This window comes from Mesoplodon bidens (assembly GCF_964165515.1).
Source record: "Mesoplodon bidens genome assembly, chromosome: 10".
Classification (NCBI taxonomy): Eukaryota; Metazoa; Chordata; class Mammalia; order Artiodactyla; family Ziphiidae; genus Mesoplodon; species Mesoplodon bidens.
Window position 1 is genome coordinate 31355350 of NC_138172.1, and position 12980 is coordinate 31368329.

A 12980-nucleotide genomic window follows, 5' to 3' on the forward strand; every position below is an offset into this window, starting at 1 on the left:
ATGGATAAAGAAGATGTGGCACATATATACAATGGAATATTACTCAGCCATACAAAGAAACAAAATTGAGTTATTTGTAGTGAGGTGGATGGACCTAGAGTCTGTCATTCAGAGTGAAGTAAGTCAGAAAGAGATAAACAAATACCATATTCTAACACACATATATATATGGAATCTAAAAAAAAATGGTTTTGATGAACCTAGGGGCAGGACAGGAATAAAGACGCAGACGTAGAGAATGGACTTGAGGAGACGGGGAGGGGGAAGGGTAAACTGGGACGAAGTGAGAGAGTGGCATGAACATATATACACTACCAAATGTTAAACAGATAGCTAGTGGGAAGCAGCAGCATAGCACAGGGAGATCAGCTCGGTGCCTTGTGCACCTACAGGGGTGGGATTGGGAGGGTGGGAGGGAGACACAAGAGGGAAGGGCTATGGGGATTACGTATATGTATAGCTGCTTCAGTTTGTTATACAGCAGAAACTAACACGCCATTGTAAAGCAATTATACTCCAATAAAGATGTTTTTAAAAAAAGAGCGGACAGTGCTTCCAAGAGAACCTAGGCTCGCCTGTAAGATTGTAAATCCCCAGTCACCAAACTGTGTATAAGGGCTACTCCGTACCAAAGAATTTCAGCGCCTGCAGAAGATTGGCCTAATTCTGAAGGTCCCTCGGCCTCGAGTTATGATTCTTAGAGTCTGATTTTTGGTCCCTGCGATCCACGTATCAACACGCAGGGACGTACTCCCGGCGTGCAACCGGAGCGCCAGCAGACGACAGCTCTCAATAACATTGATCCCAGGCTGCCTCAGGCTGAGTGGCGAGACCCCCGACACGCCTCCTCGGCCCCCGACGCCCTGGGGGGCGGGGCACGCAGACGCCGTGCCCTGCTATTGGCCCGCGCCGGCAGGGGAAGTGGGGCCTGACTAGTCCGCGTCCCTTCTGTGTTGTCATTCGGCGGCGGCTAGAGGACGCGGTCAAGATGGCGGTGGTGGCTGGGTTGACGCGGAGACCCCTTGAGCAGGTCGGCAGCGGCTCTCGGGCCCATGACCCTGCGCGATCCGTGCCCAGTCTGCGTCCCCTCTGAGCGTCCTCTCTCTCTCTCTCACTCTCTCTCTCTCTCTCACTCTCTCTCTCTCTCTCCCCGCCAGGTCTCCGGGCTGCTGAGGAGGCGCTTCCACCGGACCGCGCCGGCTGCTCTGCAGGTAACTGGCCTGGAAGCTAGCCGGGCCGGCGAGGCCCCTCGTCCCGGAGCGGAGGCTGGGGCCGCATGTCACCCGCGCGAGGCCCAGGGGAATCAGATGTCCGATCTGAGGGAACTAGACTTGACGCTTCTTCCCTCACCCTCCCCCTTAAAATTTTTTATTGTGGTAAAATATACATAACAAAAATTACCCTTTTAAACTGTATATGCAGTGGGACTAAGTACATTCACCACGTTGTCCATTCACCACCAGAACTTTATCATCATCCCAAACAGAAACTGTACCCATTGAACAATAACTCTCCATTTCCCATTAGCCCGTGGTAACCTCTATTGTACGTTCTGTGCCTATTAATTTATTTATTCTAGGGACCTCCTATAAATGGAATCATACAGCATTTGTCCTTTTATGTCTGGCTTATTTCACTTAGCATGTTTTCAAAGTTCATCCACGTTGTAGCATGTGACAGAATTTCATTCTTTTTTAAGGCTGAATGATATTCCGTTGTAGGCATATACCACATTTTGCTTATCCATTCATCTTTTTTTTTTTTTTTTTTTGCTGTACTTGGGCCTCTCCTGTTGCGGAGCGCAGGCTGAGCGGCTATGGCTCACGGGCCCAGCCACTCCGCGGCATGTGGGATCTTCCTGGACCGGGGCACGAACCCGTGTCCCCTTCATCGGCAGGCGGACTCTCAACCACTGCGCCACCAGGGAAGCCCTGATTTTTTTTTTTTAACATCTTTATTGGAGTAAAATTGCTTTACAATGGTGTGTTAGTTTCTGCTTTATAACAAAGTGAATCAGCTATACATATATCCCCATATCTCCTCCCTTTTGCGTCTCCTTCCCACCCTCCCTATCCTTTACGTGCCTTCATAATACAGAGTTCAGACTGTTTCTCATGGTCCAAAGGTTTTTCACCTGGCTTTATACCAACTTTTTTTTTTTTTTTTTGCGGTACGCGGGCCTCTTACTGTTGTGGCCTCTCCCGTTGCGGAGCACAGGCTCCGGACGCGCAGGCTCAGCGGCCATGGCTCACGGGCCCAGCCGCTCCGCGGCATGTGGGATCTTCCCAGACCGGGGCACGAACCCGTGTCCCCTGCATCGGCAGGCGGACTCTCAACCACTGCGCCACCAGTGAAGCCCTATCCATTCATCTTTGATGGACATTTGGATTGCTTCCACCTGTTGGATTTGTGAATAATGCTGCTGTGAACATTGGTGTGCGATTATCTGAGTCCCTGCTTTTCAGTTCTTTTGGGTCTATATCTAGAAGTGGAATTGTTGTATTATATGGTAATTCTGTGTTTAACGTTTTGAGGAATTGCCCTCTCTTTCCCTTTTTGTTACTGGAGGATTCTACCATCCTGTGTAGTAAAATAACTCCTACATCCTGAAGGCAAACTGTTTGGCAGTGCCTGGCACCTAGTGAGCACTCAATATGTAGTATTATTTAGGCTTCCTTGACTGTTCTCTGCCCCACAGTATACCAGATGTGGAAATAAAATTGCCTAGTACACTTTTCTATTTAGGAAGCCACATATGAGCTGGTCTGGCCAGCAAGCAGATTTCTTAAGCTTAGGTGCACATCAATAAAGTGTTCAGTATACTTCTCATTTACACATCCAATCAAAGACTGGCTATGAGTGATAGAAGTGTTACTTTTTGAATTTTTTGAACTTTTGAAGAGAAGCCTGTTCTAGTGATAGTTTTTACATTGTGTGCTGTGGGCAGCCTAGGTCAAGAGAGACAATCTCAATAGTGTCCTAAGTAATGCTGTAGCTTATTGACTGCTTTCCTATACCTGTGACAGGTGACAGTTCGTGAGGCTATAAATCAAGGTATGGATGAGGAGCTGGAAAGAGATGAGAAGGTCTTTCTACTTGGGGAAGAAGTTGCCCAATATGATGGGGCATATAAGGTAACCAAGATAAATGAAAGCTATACAGAATTGAGGTGGCCATTTGCCCCCAGTACAATTAAAGGTAATGGGGTCATTGCTTAATTGTAGGTTAGTCGAGGCCTGTGGAAGAAATATGGAGATAAGAGGATCATAGACACTCCCATATCTGAGGTAAGCCTTTCATCAGGAAGCAGACCTTTGAGGGGCATGTCTATTAAAGTGTACTGTTCTAACTTTTGTGGATTTTTACTTATGTTTGCGTTTTACGTTCTAGATGGGTTTTGCTGGAATTGCTGTAGGTGCAGCTATGGTATGTAGTCCTCTTTATGAATCTTATCCAAAGAGATCACTTTCAACATGACCGTTTAAAAACATTGCTTGAATGTTGGGGGAGCGAAGTGGTGGTTTGCCACTCTAAATTGCTGCTTCTAGTCTTTTTAACATCTATGTTTTTGATTTGACAGGCAGGGTTGCGGCCCATTTGTGAATTTATGACCTTCAACTTCTCTATGCAAGCCATCGACCAGGTTATAAACTCAGCTGCCAAGACCTACTACATGTCAGGGGGCCGTCAGCCTGTGCCCATAGTCTTCAGGGGGCCCAATGGCGCCTCAGCAGGCGTAGCTGCCCAACACTCACAATGCTTTGCTGCCTGGTATGGGCACTGCCCAGGCTTAAAGGTGGTCAGCCCCTGGAGTTCAGAGGATGCAAAAGGACTTATTAAATCAGCCATTCGGGATAACAATCCAGGTCAGTAGCGTGACGTGTTGTGGGTCTCTTTTGAACATTAAAGAACAAAAATGAAATATCTGCATGGAAGGAACCATTAAAGACTTCTAGTTAGGCTTAGATATATCATATAAAATGTTAGTGATTTACAGATATAGTAAAGATAGGAAAAAATGTGGTGTTCTTCTTATTTCTGACTATAATGGGGCCAATTAGATACCGGAGAAATTTGCTGCATACCTATAACACCGATTTAACCCCGTAGATAAAATCAGGATCACCCAGATTGCAGATGTCTGTACTTAAACCATCCTCAAGGCTACTGCACACGATAGGTATGAGGCTTCCTAATCAGCACAGTGAAACTTTTCACAATATGAATGATAGTGTTGCATATACATTTTTAGTCGTATAGTTACTTTGGTTTAAATATTTATATTTTGCAGTGGTGGTGCTGGAGAATGAATTGATGTATGGAGTTCCTTTTGAACTTCCCCCAGAGGCTCAGTCAAAAGATTTTCTGATTCCTATTGGAAAAGCTAAAATAGAAAGGCAAGGTAAGAGAAATTAGTATACATGTAAACATTATTTGTAATCCGTGCCCTCTATTTATGTTGGTCAAATTCAGTCTAGAAGTCACTGCCCTTTACTTTGACTAGGAAATTGTAGGATGAGTTCAAGTTTAAAATGTGTCATGCCCTGATTGCGCATATATTTGTTCTTTTCTAAATCTTGGTCCAGTAGATTTATATTTCGTTTCTAGGAAGGCTGCCACATTCCTCATCTCGCTGGAATGTAGTTGAGTTTAAGATTCTAAAATGAAGAAGAACCATAGCTGGCTGCAGAGCAGGACAGTGTCTTTGGTTTCAACCTGACCTCTTATCTGTGACCACTTCGTTTCAGGGACACATGTAACCATAGTTTCCCATTCAAGACCTGTGAGCCACTGCTTAGAAGCTGCGACGGTGCTATCTAAAGAGGGAATTGAATGTGAGGTGAGTGGACATTCACTTGTTCTTAAAGAATCAGGGGACTTCCCTGGTGGCACAGTGGTTAAGAATCCGCCTGCCAATGCAGGGGACACAGGTTCGAGCCCTGGTTCGCGAAGATCCCACATGCTGCAGAGAACTAAACCCGTGCGCCACAACTACTGAGCCTGTGCTCTGGAGCCCGCGAGCCACAGCTACTGAGCCCATGTGCCACAACTACTGAAGCCCGTGCACCTAGAGCCCGTGCTCCACAACAAGAGAAGCCACCGCAGTGAGAAGCCTGTGCACCACAACGAAGTGTAGCCCCCGCTTGTTGCAACTAGAGAAAGCCCACACGCAGCAATAAAAACCCAACGCAGCCAAAAATAAATAAATTAAAATAAATAAATTTATTTAAAAAAAAGAATCAGAAAGGTCCCTTTAAGACCCAGAAAGAGGCGTTTGAGTTCTGTAACAGGTTAATTAGGTATAAAATCTTGCTTTGTCACTTAGTTCTGCATCTGCTTAAAGCTGGGAACCTACTTGCTTTTCAAATACCTAGCTGCCTACCACCTAGGGTCTGGATCTTTTTAGTACGTGTTTTGTCAAGTTAAGATCCAACCTTGGAGCTGGAGTTTGGGAGAAGGGAAAACTTAGAAGTCATCGAGTCTAACCCTTTCATAACCAGGAGGTACCACTTCCTAGTTACACTTGGGCATGTCACGTACTCTAAATCTCTGTCATCAGCTATAAAATGAGGATAATACATTTACTGTCCCATCAGGGTGGTTGTAGAATTATACTTAGTGTAGTGCCTGGTACAGGGTAAGTAGTCACATGTTAGTTATTATTTTGATGAGGAGGAAGTTAAGGCCAAGGGAGGATAAGTGAGTTCTGTAAGTGAACAAAGCTGCCTGTAGTAGAGATAAAGATTTTTGTTTTACCCTTTTGACATTTTGTTCATGAATGGGCAGATTATGTTTCCCTAGACCCAAAGATTAAAAGGAAACAAGAAAGGAAGTGGCATTTTGGGGATAAGACTATATTTGTGAGGAAGTGGCTCTGTAAAGCTATTTATTATCTGTTTAGGTGATAAATATGCGAACCATCAGACCAATGGACATTGAAACAATAGAAGCCAGCGTCATGAAGACCAATCACCTTGTAACTGTGGAAGGAGGCTGGCCACAGTTTGGAGTAGGAGCTGAAATCTGTGCCAGGATCATGGAAGGTATTTCAGAGAAACTGATTCCAGAATAGTTAAACCGTAATAAACACTGTGTTACAGGACAAAACCACCAAAAGCTAGGGGTGGTCAAATGACTTGAATTTTCAACTTGTCAGCTTGGTATTTTTCCTTTGGGTAAATGTTTAAGAAAGCAAGACCAGAAACAATTCTCTGTAATTATCATTCCTTTCAGATTTCAGATTTCCTTCTTCAGATTTTCCTTTTCTGGGCAGCCATACCTGCTATGCTGAGGTGGTGGTGCTCAGCTGGTTTTTCATGCCTCTCTCATTTGTGCTTCCTTCCCTCTTAGGCCCCGCATTCAATTTTCTGGATGCTCCTGTAGTTCGTGTCACTGGTGCCGATGTCCCTATGCCTTATGCAAAGGTTCTAGAAGACAACTCTGTACCTCAGGTTAAAGACATCATATTTGCAATAAAGAAGACACTAAATATCTAGCTTGGACTTGAATTTCAAGTCATTGGGATTTCCTTAAAATACTTAATGACATTTCGTCTGGATTGTCCTATAAGACCTTTTGATTTGTAAAGTTATGTCTAAAGCAACAACACACATGTTTTTGTACTGGGAAGAAGTTTAAATATGTCTGTGGAAAAACTCTCCACTCTCCTGCCTAGGTTCCACGCTTTTTTTGTCTGTTACACAATAGCCATGTTCTTTAAATAAGATTAATGTAAAATTTTACCCTCTCACCAGAAGGACAAGGTATAAATGTGGCAAGAGTCCTGATATCTCCAAAAAAAGATAACTTATATGTAAAAATAAAAGCATATAATCTACATTTACTGTTAGACTGTTTTGATAAGGAATAAAGGAATTCCTAACTATTCCTAACTATGACTAATTGTATTTTTATGTTCTTGAGATAATAAATGTGGGATAGAAGTCTTAAAATTCTGTTAAGAAATTACTGCCATCAGGAACTAATCAGTAATAATTAATCTCCTACACCGCATCACTTACTTAAAACAGGAACTTGCCCCCCGACTCTTCAAATGCCTAATTCTAGTAGGTTCTCTTTAAAGTTAAACCAAAATCTGTGTCAGGTATTTTTCCCACTGCCAACGAACACACGTTCTGCCATACACTGCCCTCTTCAGAAGTTGAGATGGAAAAGATAGGTTTAAATTAATTATAGAAGCATACAAGTGGTACCTAATTAAAACAGGAAGACAGGATTGTTAGCTCTTATTAATTAAGAGGGAAAATACGACACAAAAGAAAATAGAGATAGAATAGGTAGGGAGGAAACTTTAGAAATACTGTGTGAATCTTTTCTTTATATTTACCAAAGTTACTACAAAAAGTTCTCATTTAAAATATCTAGCCAAGCTACAAATAACACATTTTCTAGACATGGTTTATTTTAATAAAAAATACAGCTGAACATTTATCACAGATTACATGAAACTATACACAATGACATTCTCTCTGCATAGTAACCAACACTGATGTGTGTAACTTGAATTTTTAGATGGATTATTTATAATCCTTTAAAGTGCAATTTGTTTAAGGGTTTAAGCAAATCATAGGATAAAGGATCTTTCTAATAAATGAGTAACATTAAAAAGATATATTTGGATAAATCTTTGGAAAATCAGAACTGATTTTGCCAGATGTACTTGTGTTGTAATAATAACCCACCCCCACAAACGCCAAACTTGACTTAATTGCTGAGGATTAAGAAGATCGTCTAATTGACAAGAGCTTTTTCTGATGTCAACATTTTTTTGTCTGTTCGATACATACTAAAAGGAACTAAGAGTCTAGAGTAGTTCCTTTAGCAGCCCTGAGTTCTATAACCACAATGGAGTTCCTGTTTGAACTTCAGAGACTGTTACGAACTTTCCCCATTCTACTTGAAGGGAAAATGAAGAACTCAGTTGCTTCTCTGACTCTCAGCGACATAACTATGCTTTGGGCTACAGTGTTACTGTCTAGGATGAAATTAAGGTAGCAAAAATGGGAGTTATCTAAGAGATAACCAGAAAATGCTTTAGAACAGAGAAATGAACTATGAGAGGAACATTTCGAGGAGCTCTCTGATGGTACAGGAGGGATTGCAGCACAAAGGCCATCCACCGCTGTCACTGTATATTGTCATTGTTTTTGTTTTTTGTCCACTTCCTTCTGTTGGTGGAAATAATTGATTCCAACATGCTGCTGCTACCAAAAGATGACCATTAGGGGAGGAGCAAGGCTCCTTTACAACAGTAACAAAGGAGCAAACTATTTCTGAAGGCAGCAATGCCAGCCTGACTTTATTCTACTTGAAGACTATTTCCCTCTTGAAAAGCCTCTTACATGAGCATCTGCGAAGTCGTATGCGACTGTACTGGCTCAGCAATTATTCATCCAGATAGAGGGTACTTTAGGGGTTGGAGGTGGAAGGAAAAACAAAACAACTTTTCCCTCCAAGTGTAAACACAAAGCTTTAGCCGATCTTAGGAGCGCTATGATCACAGGTTTCGGCTTTCCTCAAAGTTCCTTTTTGGAAATTCTGGATGGAGCTGAGTAAGGCCCCTCGGCTCACGCCATTCACAGCCTGGGGCGGAAGCTGTGTGGGCGCCTCTGTGCTCGCAGGAGGCAAGGGAGCTGCTGGTGGCGGAGGCGCAGGTGGAGGAGGTGGGGGTAACGCGGACATCCCTGTGGAGGAAAGGGCACAGTCAGTATCTCCACACACCCTGTACCCGTGCTACCGCTCAGTCCTGGGCAGAAAGGACTTTGGTGAGACTGCAAATGTTTTCCCTCAAATGGGCCAATACACCTTGTACTGTGTGATTTTTTTTTTAAATACTTGAACAAGAAACATAGAAGCATTAAAGGGGAATTAATTAAAAGTTGCCATTTCTCCCAAGTAATAGTCATGTGAGAAAAGACTGAACAAATATCACAGATTACATGAAACTATACATAGTGACATTCTCTGCATAGATGAGGCTCTACTTCCACTTCCAAACTTTAATCATGGTCCCAAAAGAAAAGTTCCATTAGCTACTTTTTCCAGGTTCCAGGCAGCTCCACCTATTCCTGAGCTAGCAACTAAAGATAGACATCTGTATGCATAGAGCTGGGCTACTGGAATATCAATTACTAGTAAGGGATGAACGGTTCTTTAGCTGCTCCAACACACACAATATTTGAAGGACGTGATTTAACATAAAATGACAAATCACTTAGGATTCTCGGCAGGTAACCACTGTCTGCTGGGTTATGGGCTCCCCAGGGGCATCCGTCTTGAATAATCATTTCCTATTAGGTTGCATGAAAAAAACATAAAACGCTAATGTTAGCAATGCACAGCAAGGCGCAGAGGCCTTTCTCTCTCCAGCAATGGTATTCTCAGGGAGGAATCTTCCTCAAGCACCTGTGTTTCCACTGTGGCCCAACCCAGGGACAGGATGGAAATGCCCTAACCCTACATCTTTGCTGAAGTGTCAGGGGAGACTGGAATGCCGAGCTGTACCCTGGTGGGCAAGGAGAAGGAAACTGGACAGGTATCTGAAACCTCCCTTAGCTTTCAGAAACACGAACACTGGGTGCTCGAATTTTATAGTTTTGAGTCAATGAATGAATTGTCCTCTTGGGACAAAATAAACACTAGGTACAGAAAACACCCTGCTGGGACTTCCCTGGCTGTCCAGTGGTTAAGACTCCATGCTTCAGTGCAGGGGGGCATGGGTTTGATCCCTGGTCCAGGGAACTAAGATCCTGCATGCCACAACTAAGAGCCCACATGCCATGTGGCATGGCCACAAAAAAAAAAAAAAAGCCCTGCTTTAAAGAACTTGCCTGTGTCACAGCTGCCCCATTTCCTGTGACCCTTGCAGCTCCCCGTGACTCCACATCTCTTTCTAGTCTTACCCTCTACCCCACCCCAGTGCTACCACAGAAGACATTCTGCTAGATGGCTCCCCTACCACCTCCCTCAAACTGCTACTGAGCTGTGGTGATACTAGGTAAACATACCAACCGCTACTTGAGTTTATATGGATGAGTGGTCAGGATCATCCATAAAATACTTCAGCAAGTGCAACCTTTTTACCAACTGTGATAGGCAATGGTTAAAGCATTGTATATCATAGAAAACCACTTACCTTCCTTTACATCTTTACCCAAACCTAAGGCAGCTGAAATTAAAGAATCACACAGATGCACACACTCATGCTCTGCAATCTTGGAATTCTCAAATAATCATATAGCAATACAAATAAACATTAAATACAGACAAATGAACAAAATGTAATTTTCACTGGTTCTGTACAATAACAACTAATGAATGAAGTTCTATTATGTTCTATGCCAAGGTGGATTATGGGGAAATGTTCCTGGCTTTACGTTACAGGGTTACAGAGATAAAAAGAACTTCAAACCTGAAATGACTGTTGAGATGAAAAGAGCAGGGAGAGTAAGTGTGTGACATAAGTATTCCTCTGAAGGGGGTTCTTGGAAAGTGACCCGTAAAATACCGGGAGGAGGGGAGACGGCCTCTGAAGCCTCTTGGAACTCAACTGCAGAGCCCGGGGGACTGAGTGGGCGCCAGTGCCCTCCCAGCTGCCCCCTCCCCTTCCCAGCACTCTCACCCAATGGCCAGAAAAGGCCAGCAGAATCTGGACTTGACATGTACGGCCCAACACGTACCCGAATGAGTGCCAGCATGTCTGCCTCCCAGCTTTGTGCTTTGACCCTGGCAGAAAAGTCAGTGCGGGTTATAGACGAGAAGACAGGGCTGCAGTAGCACTTTGTTCCACTAAAGGCATGGAATTGGCCATCCAGAGACTGCAAGTCTTCTAGCTTAGGATTCTCGGAGGCTAGAGATGGGCCTCAGGAACTGGACTTGGGTACAGGCTGCTATCTTGGCACAGAACTAAACTGCTTGGCCCTCGTGAGGAACCATCCCTCGACTTTGGCCTCATTACTAGGCACTCAAAATTAAAAGTGCAAATTCACTACCACAGAGTTTGGAAATTGGGGGGTGGTATTCCGTAAATGGATCTTCATCTTCCAAGTAAAGGCTGAAACTGTCTGAATGAATCGCTTTGAATATGTAGGCAGCATAAATAAATACACTGTCCAAAGTGCCACAGGGTAGCCTGTGACTATAATACGATGCTGAGGGCTGTGAGAAAGGAGACTATGCCCATCCAAGAGGAAAGAGCAGGTCACCTGCGGTCCCCTCACAGAGGGTCCAACCAGTCGTAAAGGGCGCGATGTCCCATGAGGTCCACCTTTCCTCATTGGGCCTGCAACAACTAGGGCAGATCCTGATATGTATGATTAGGGCCAGGAGCAGCTCAGAACCCTCTGGAAGGGGAGAGGAGGTCCAGGTCTGAAGGTCAACACTGGAGGAGGCAAGAACACAGACCCAGGGACTCACAGTCTCTGATTACAGGCCCCATCGATTTTTTTTTTTTAAGTTTTTCCTTTTTGCCTCTTCTGTCATCCACAAAATTCCTTTAAAGGTTCACTGGAACTTAAGCTACAACACGTTGGTAATGATGTGGGAGGGGGGAATGTTAACAAGGGGCCAAATTCGGACTTGGCTCTTTGGCCTGGAGCAAACCTGGGAACAACTGCCTAATGCCCGGGCCCCCCACTCCCCAAATATGAGGGGGCGCCCCCTCCAGAGGCCTCCTATCACCCTCATCCCCAGGCCGCAGACAAAACCAGATTCCGTGTCAGACTGATTGCCAAAAGAATTCACCCAGCTTTGAAAAACATTGGCCTGCAACACCCCAGGATGACGGATGCTCCCAAACAGCTTACCTCCCGTGATCACCAGGTCAGCCCTGATCTCTCCAATCTTACCTTCTCTTAGACAAAAACCCCAAGAGCCAACTACTCCACCCTCCCCAGAACCTCAGATGGGAGCCTGGAAATCCAGCAGAGGCCCTGGAACAGGCCACAGACTGTTGCAGCAAGAGCACAGGTTAGATCTGAGTAGGAATGTCTTGCCAGAAACATCCTCCCAGCCCCATCAAAAGGACGTTTGAGGGTCCCCTTGCCTTGGGCGAACTCTGACAGTGGGCAGTCTACTCGTGTCTGCGGCCTGGGTTCCTTTGTGGTCTCCACACACATCAGGGGAGGCCACATGGCCGCCAGACCAACACCACACCTACCAGCTACCCTCGAGAGGGAGTGGAGGGCAGGGACCCCTGGAAGCAGGCAGGCCCCAGCTCTCTGGAACTGCCTTGGCCTCTTACCTCAGAAAGATGCGGAGGCTGTACTCATGTCCCAACTCAAGTATTGTTAAGGATGCTTAAAAAAGAACTGTTTTTCCCTATTGTCAGTTATACAAGCCGTAAGTTGCTTCCCTGTGACCAAGAATGCAACTGCCCAGTGCCTTTTCCCCTTTGTCAGAGGAACAAGGAACTGACACGTTTGCAGCAACAGGACTGTGAGGTGCTGGTTTCCAAAATTAAAAGATACCGAAATGCCATGCAGTTGATTTACAGGTTTTAGAGCTCTATTTTAAAACTAAAATCAGAGTGAAAATGAAGATTTTGAAGGTCATGATGAAAATGAAATGAAGGTAAATGAAGTCACTTGGGTGCTTTTTAAAGATGCTGTATTTCATTTAAATATTCAGATAAGGAAATCGTCTCGAATCTGCTTTCCCATTTGTTCATCACTTCAGTGAGCTAGACACACTGGGTCCCATTTCACATACAGAAACAGAGCATCTTTAAAGTTAGAAAAATCAGTATAGCTTACTTTACCGAAAATTCACGTTCAAAATGGTGCATGCTCTACTGAAAACAGCAAAGAGAGAGAGAGAGAGAGGGGACACAAGTCATTATTCAGATTTTAGTGTCATTTAATCAAATAGTAAGAGACAGTAAAATATTAGTCTGAATCACATGCTGATTATTCTCACTGCCAAACTAGGATATACTTAAGTTAACCACAAGAAGCACTGGT

General features: G+C 44.2%; 3 protein-coding genes across 7 annotated transcripts in view; 1 reads left to right on the top strand and 2 right to left on the bottom strand.

The window, feature by feature from the left end:
* The window catches only part of KCTD6 (potassium channel tetramerization domain containing 6), a 50541-nt gene extending 49853 nt beyond the window's left edge, over positions 1 to 688 (bottom strand). Inside the window, exon 1 of the mRNA XM_081246543.1 lies at positions 630 to 688. The gene's annotated coding sequence lies outside the window, so the exon portion shown is untranslated. The remainder of the gene's footprint in view (positions 1 to 629) is intronic.
* Positions 689 to 926: 238 nt separating this feature from the next.
* On the top strand, positions 927 to 6893 carry PDHB (pyruvate dehydrogenase E1 subunit beta). Of its 2 annotated transcripts, XM_081247119.1 has the most exons (10): positions 927 to 1030; positions 1158 to 1211; positions 3027 to 3134; positions 3225 to 3287; positions 3391 to 3426; positions 3581 to 3866; positions 4292 to 4402; positions 4749 to 4840; positions 5903 to 6044; positions 6352 to 6893. In XM_081247119.1, the coding sequence occupies exons 1-10, from the start codon at positions 989 to 991 to the stop codon at positions 6495 to 6497; spliced, it is 1080 nt and encodes a 359-aa protein (XP_081103245.1). In that variant the 5' UTR covers positions 927 to 988; the 3' UTR covers positions 6498 to 6893. The 2 variants fall into 2 exon arrangements, with proteins under 2 accessions (XP_081103245.1, XP_081103244.1); XM_081247118.1 differs by lacking the exon at positions 927 to 1030 and having other exon boundaries at positions 1039 to 1211.
* Positions 6894 to 7413: 520 nt separating this feature from the next.
* PXK (PX domain containing serine/threonine kinase like) overlaps positions 7414 to 12980 on the bottom strand; it is a 77267-nt gene continuing 71700 nt past the window's right edge. For 2 of the 4 annotated variants that reach the window (XM_081246936.1, XM_081246935.1), the window contains exons 18-19: positions 10153 to 10189; positions 7414 to 8705 (exon numbers count right to left, since the gene is read on the bottom strand). In XM_081246936.1, coding sequence (XP_081103062.1) covers positions 8519 to 8705; positions 10153 to 10189 — 224 coding nt within the window. In that variant the 3' untranslated portion in view covers positions 7414 to 8518. The remainder of the gene's footprint in view (positions 8706 to 10152; positions 10190 to 12980) is intronic. The other 2 variants (XM_081246934.1, XM_081246933.1) reach the window with 1 other exon arrangement.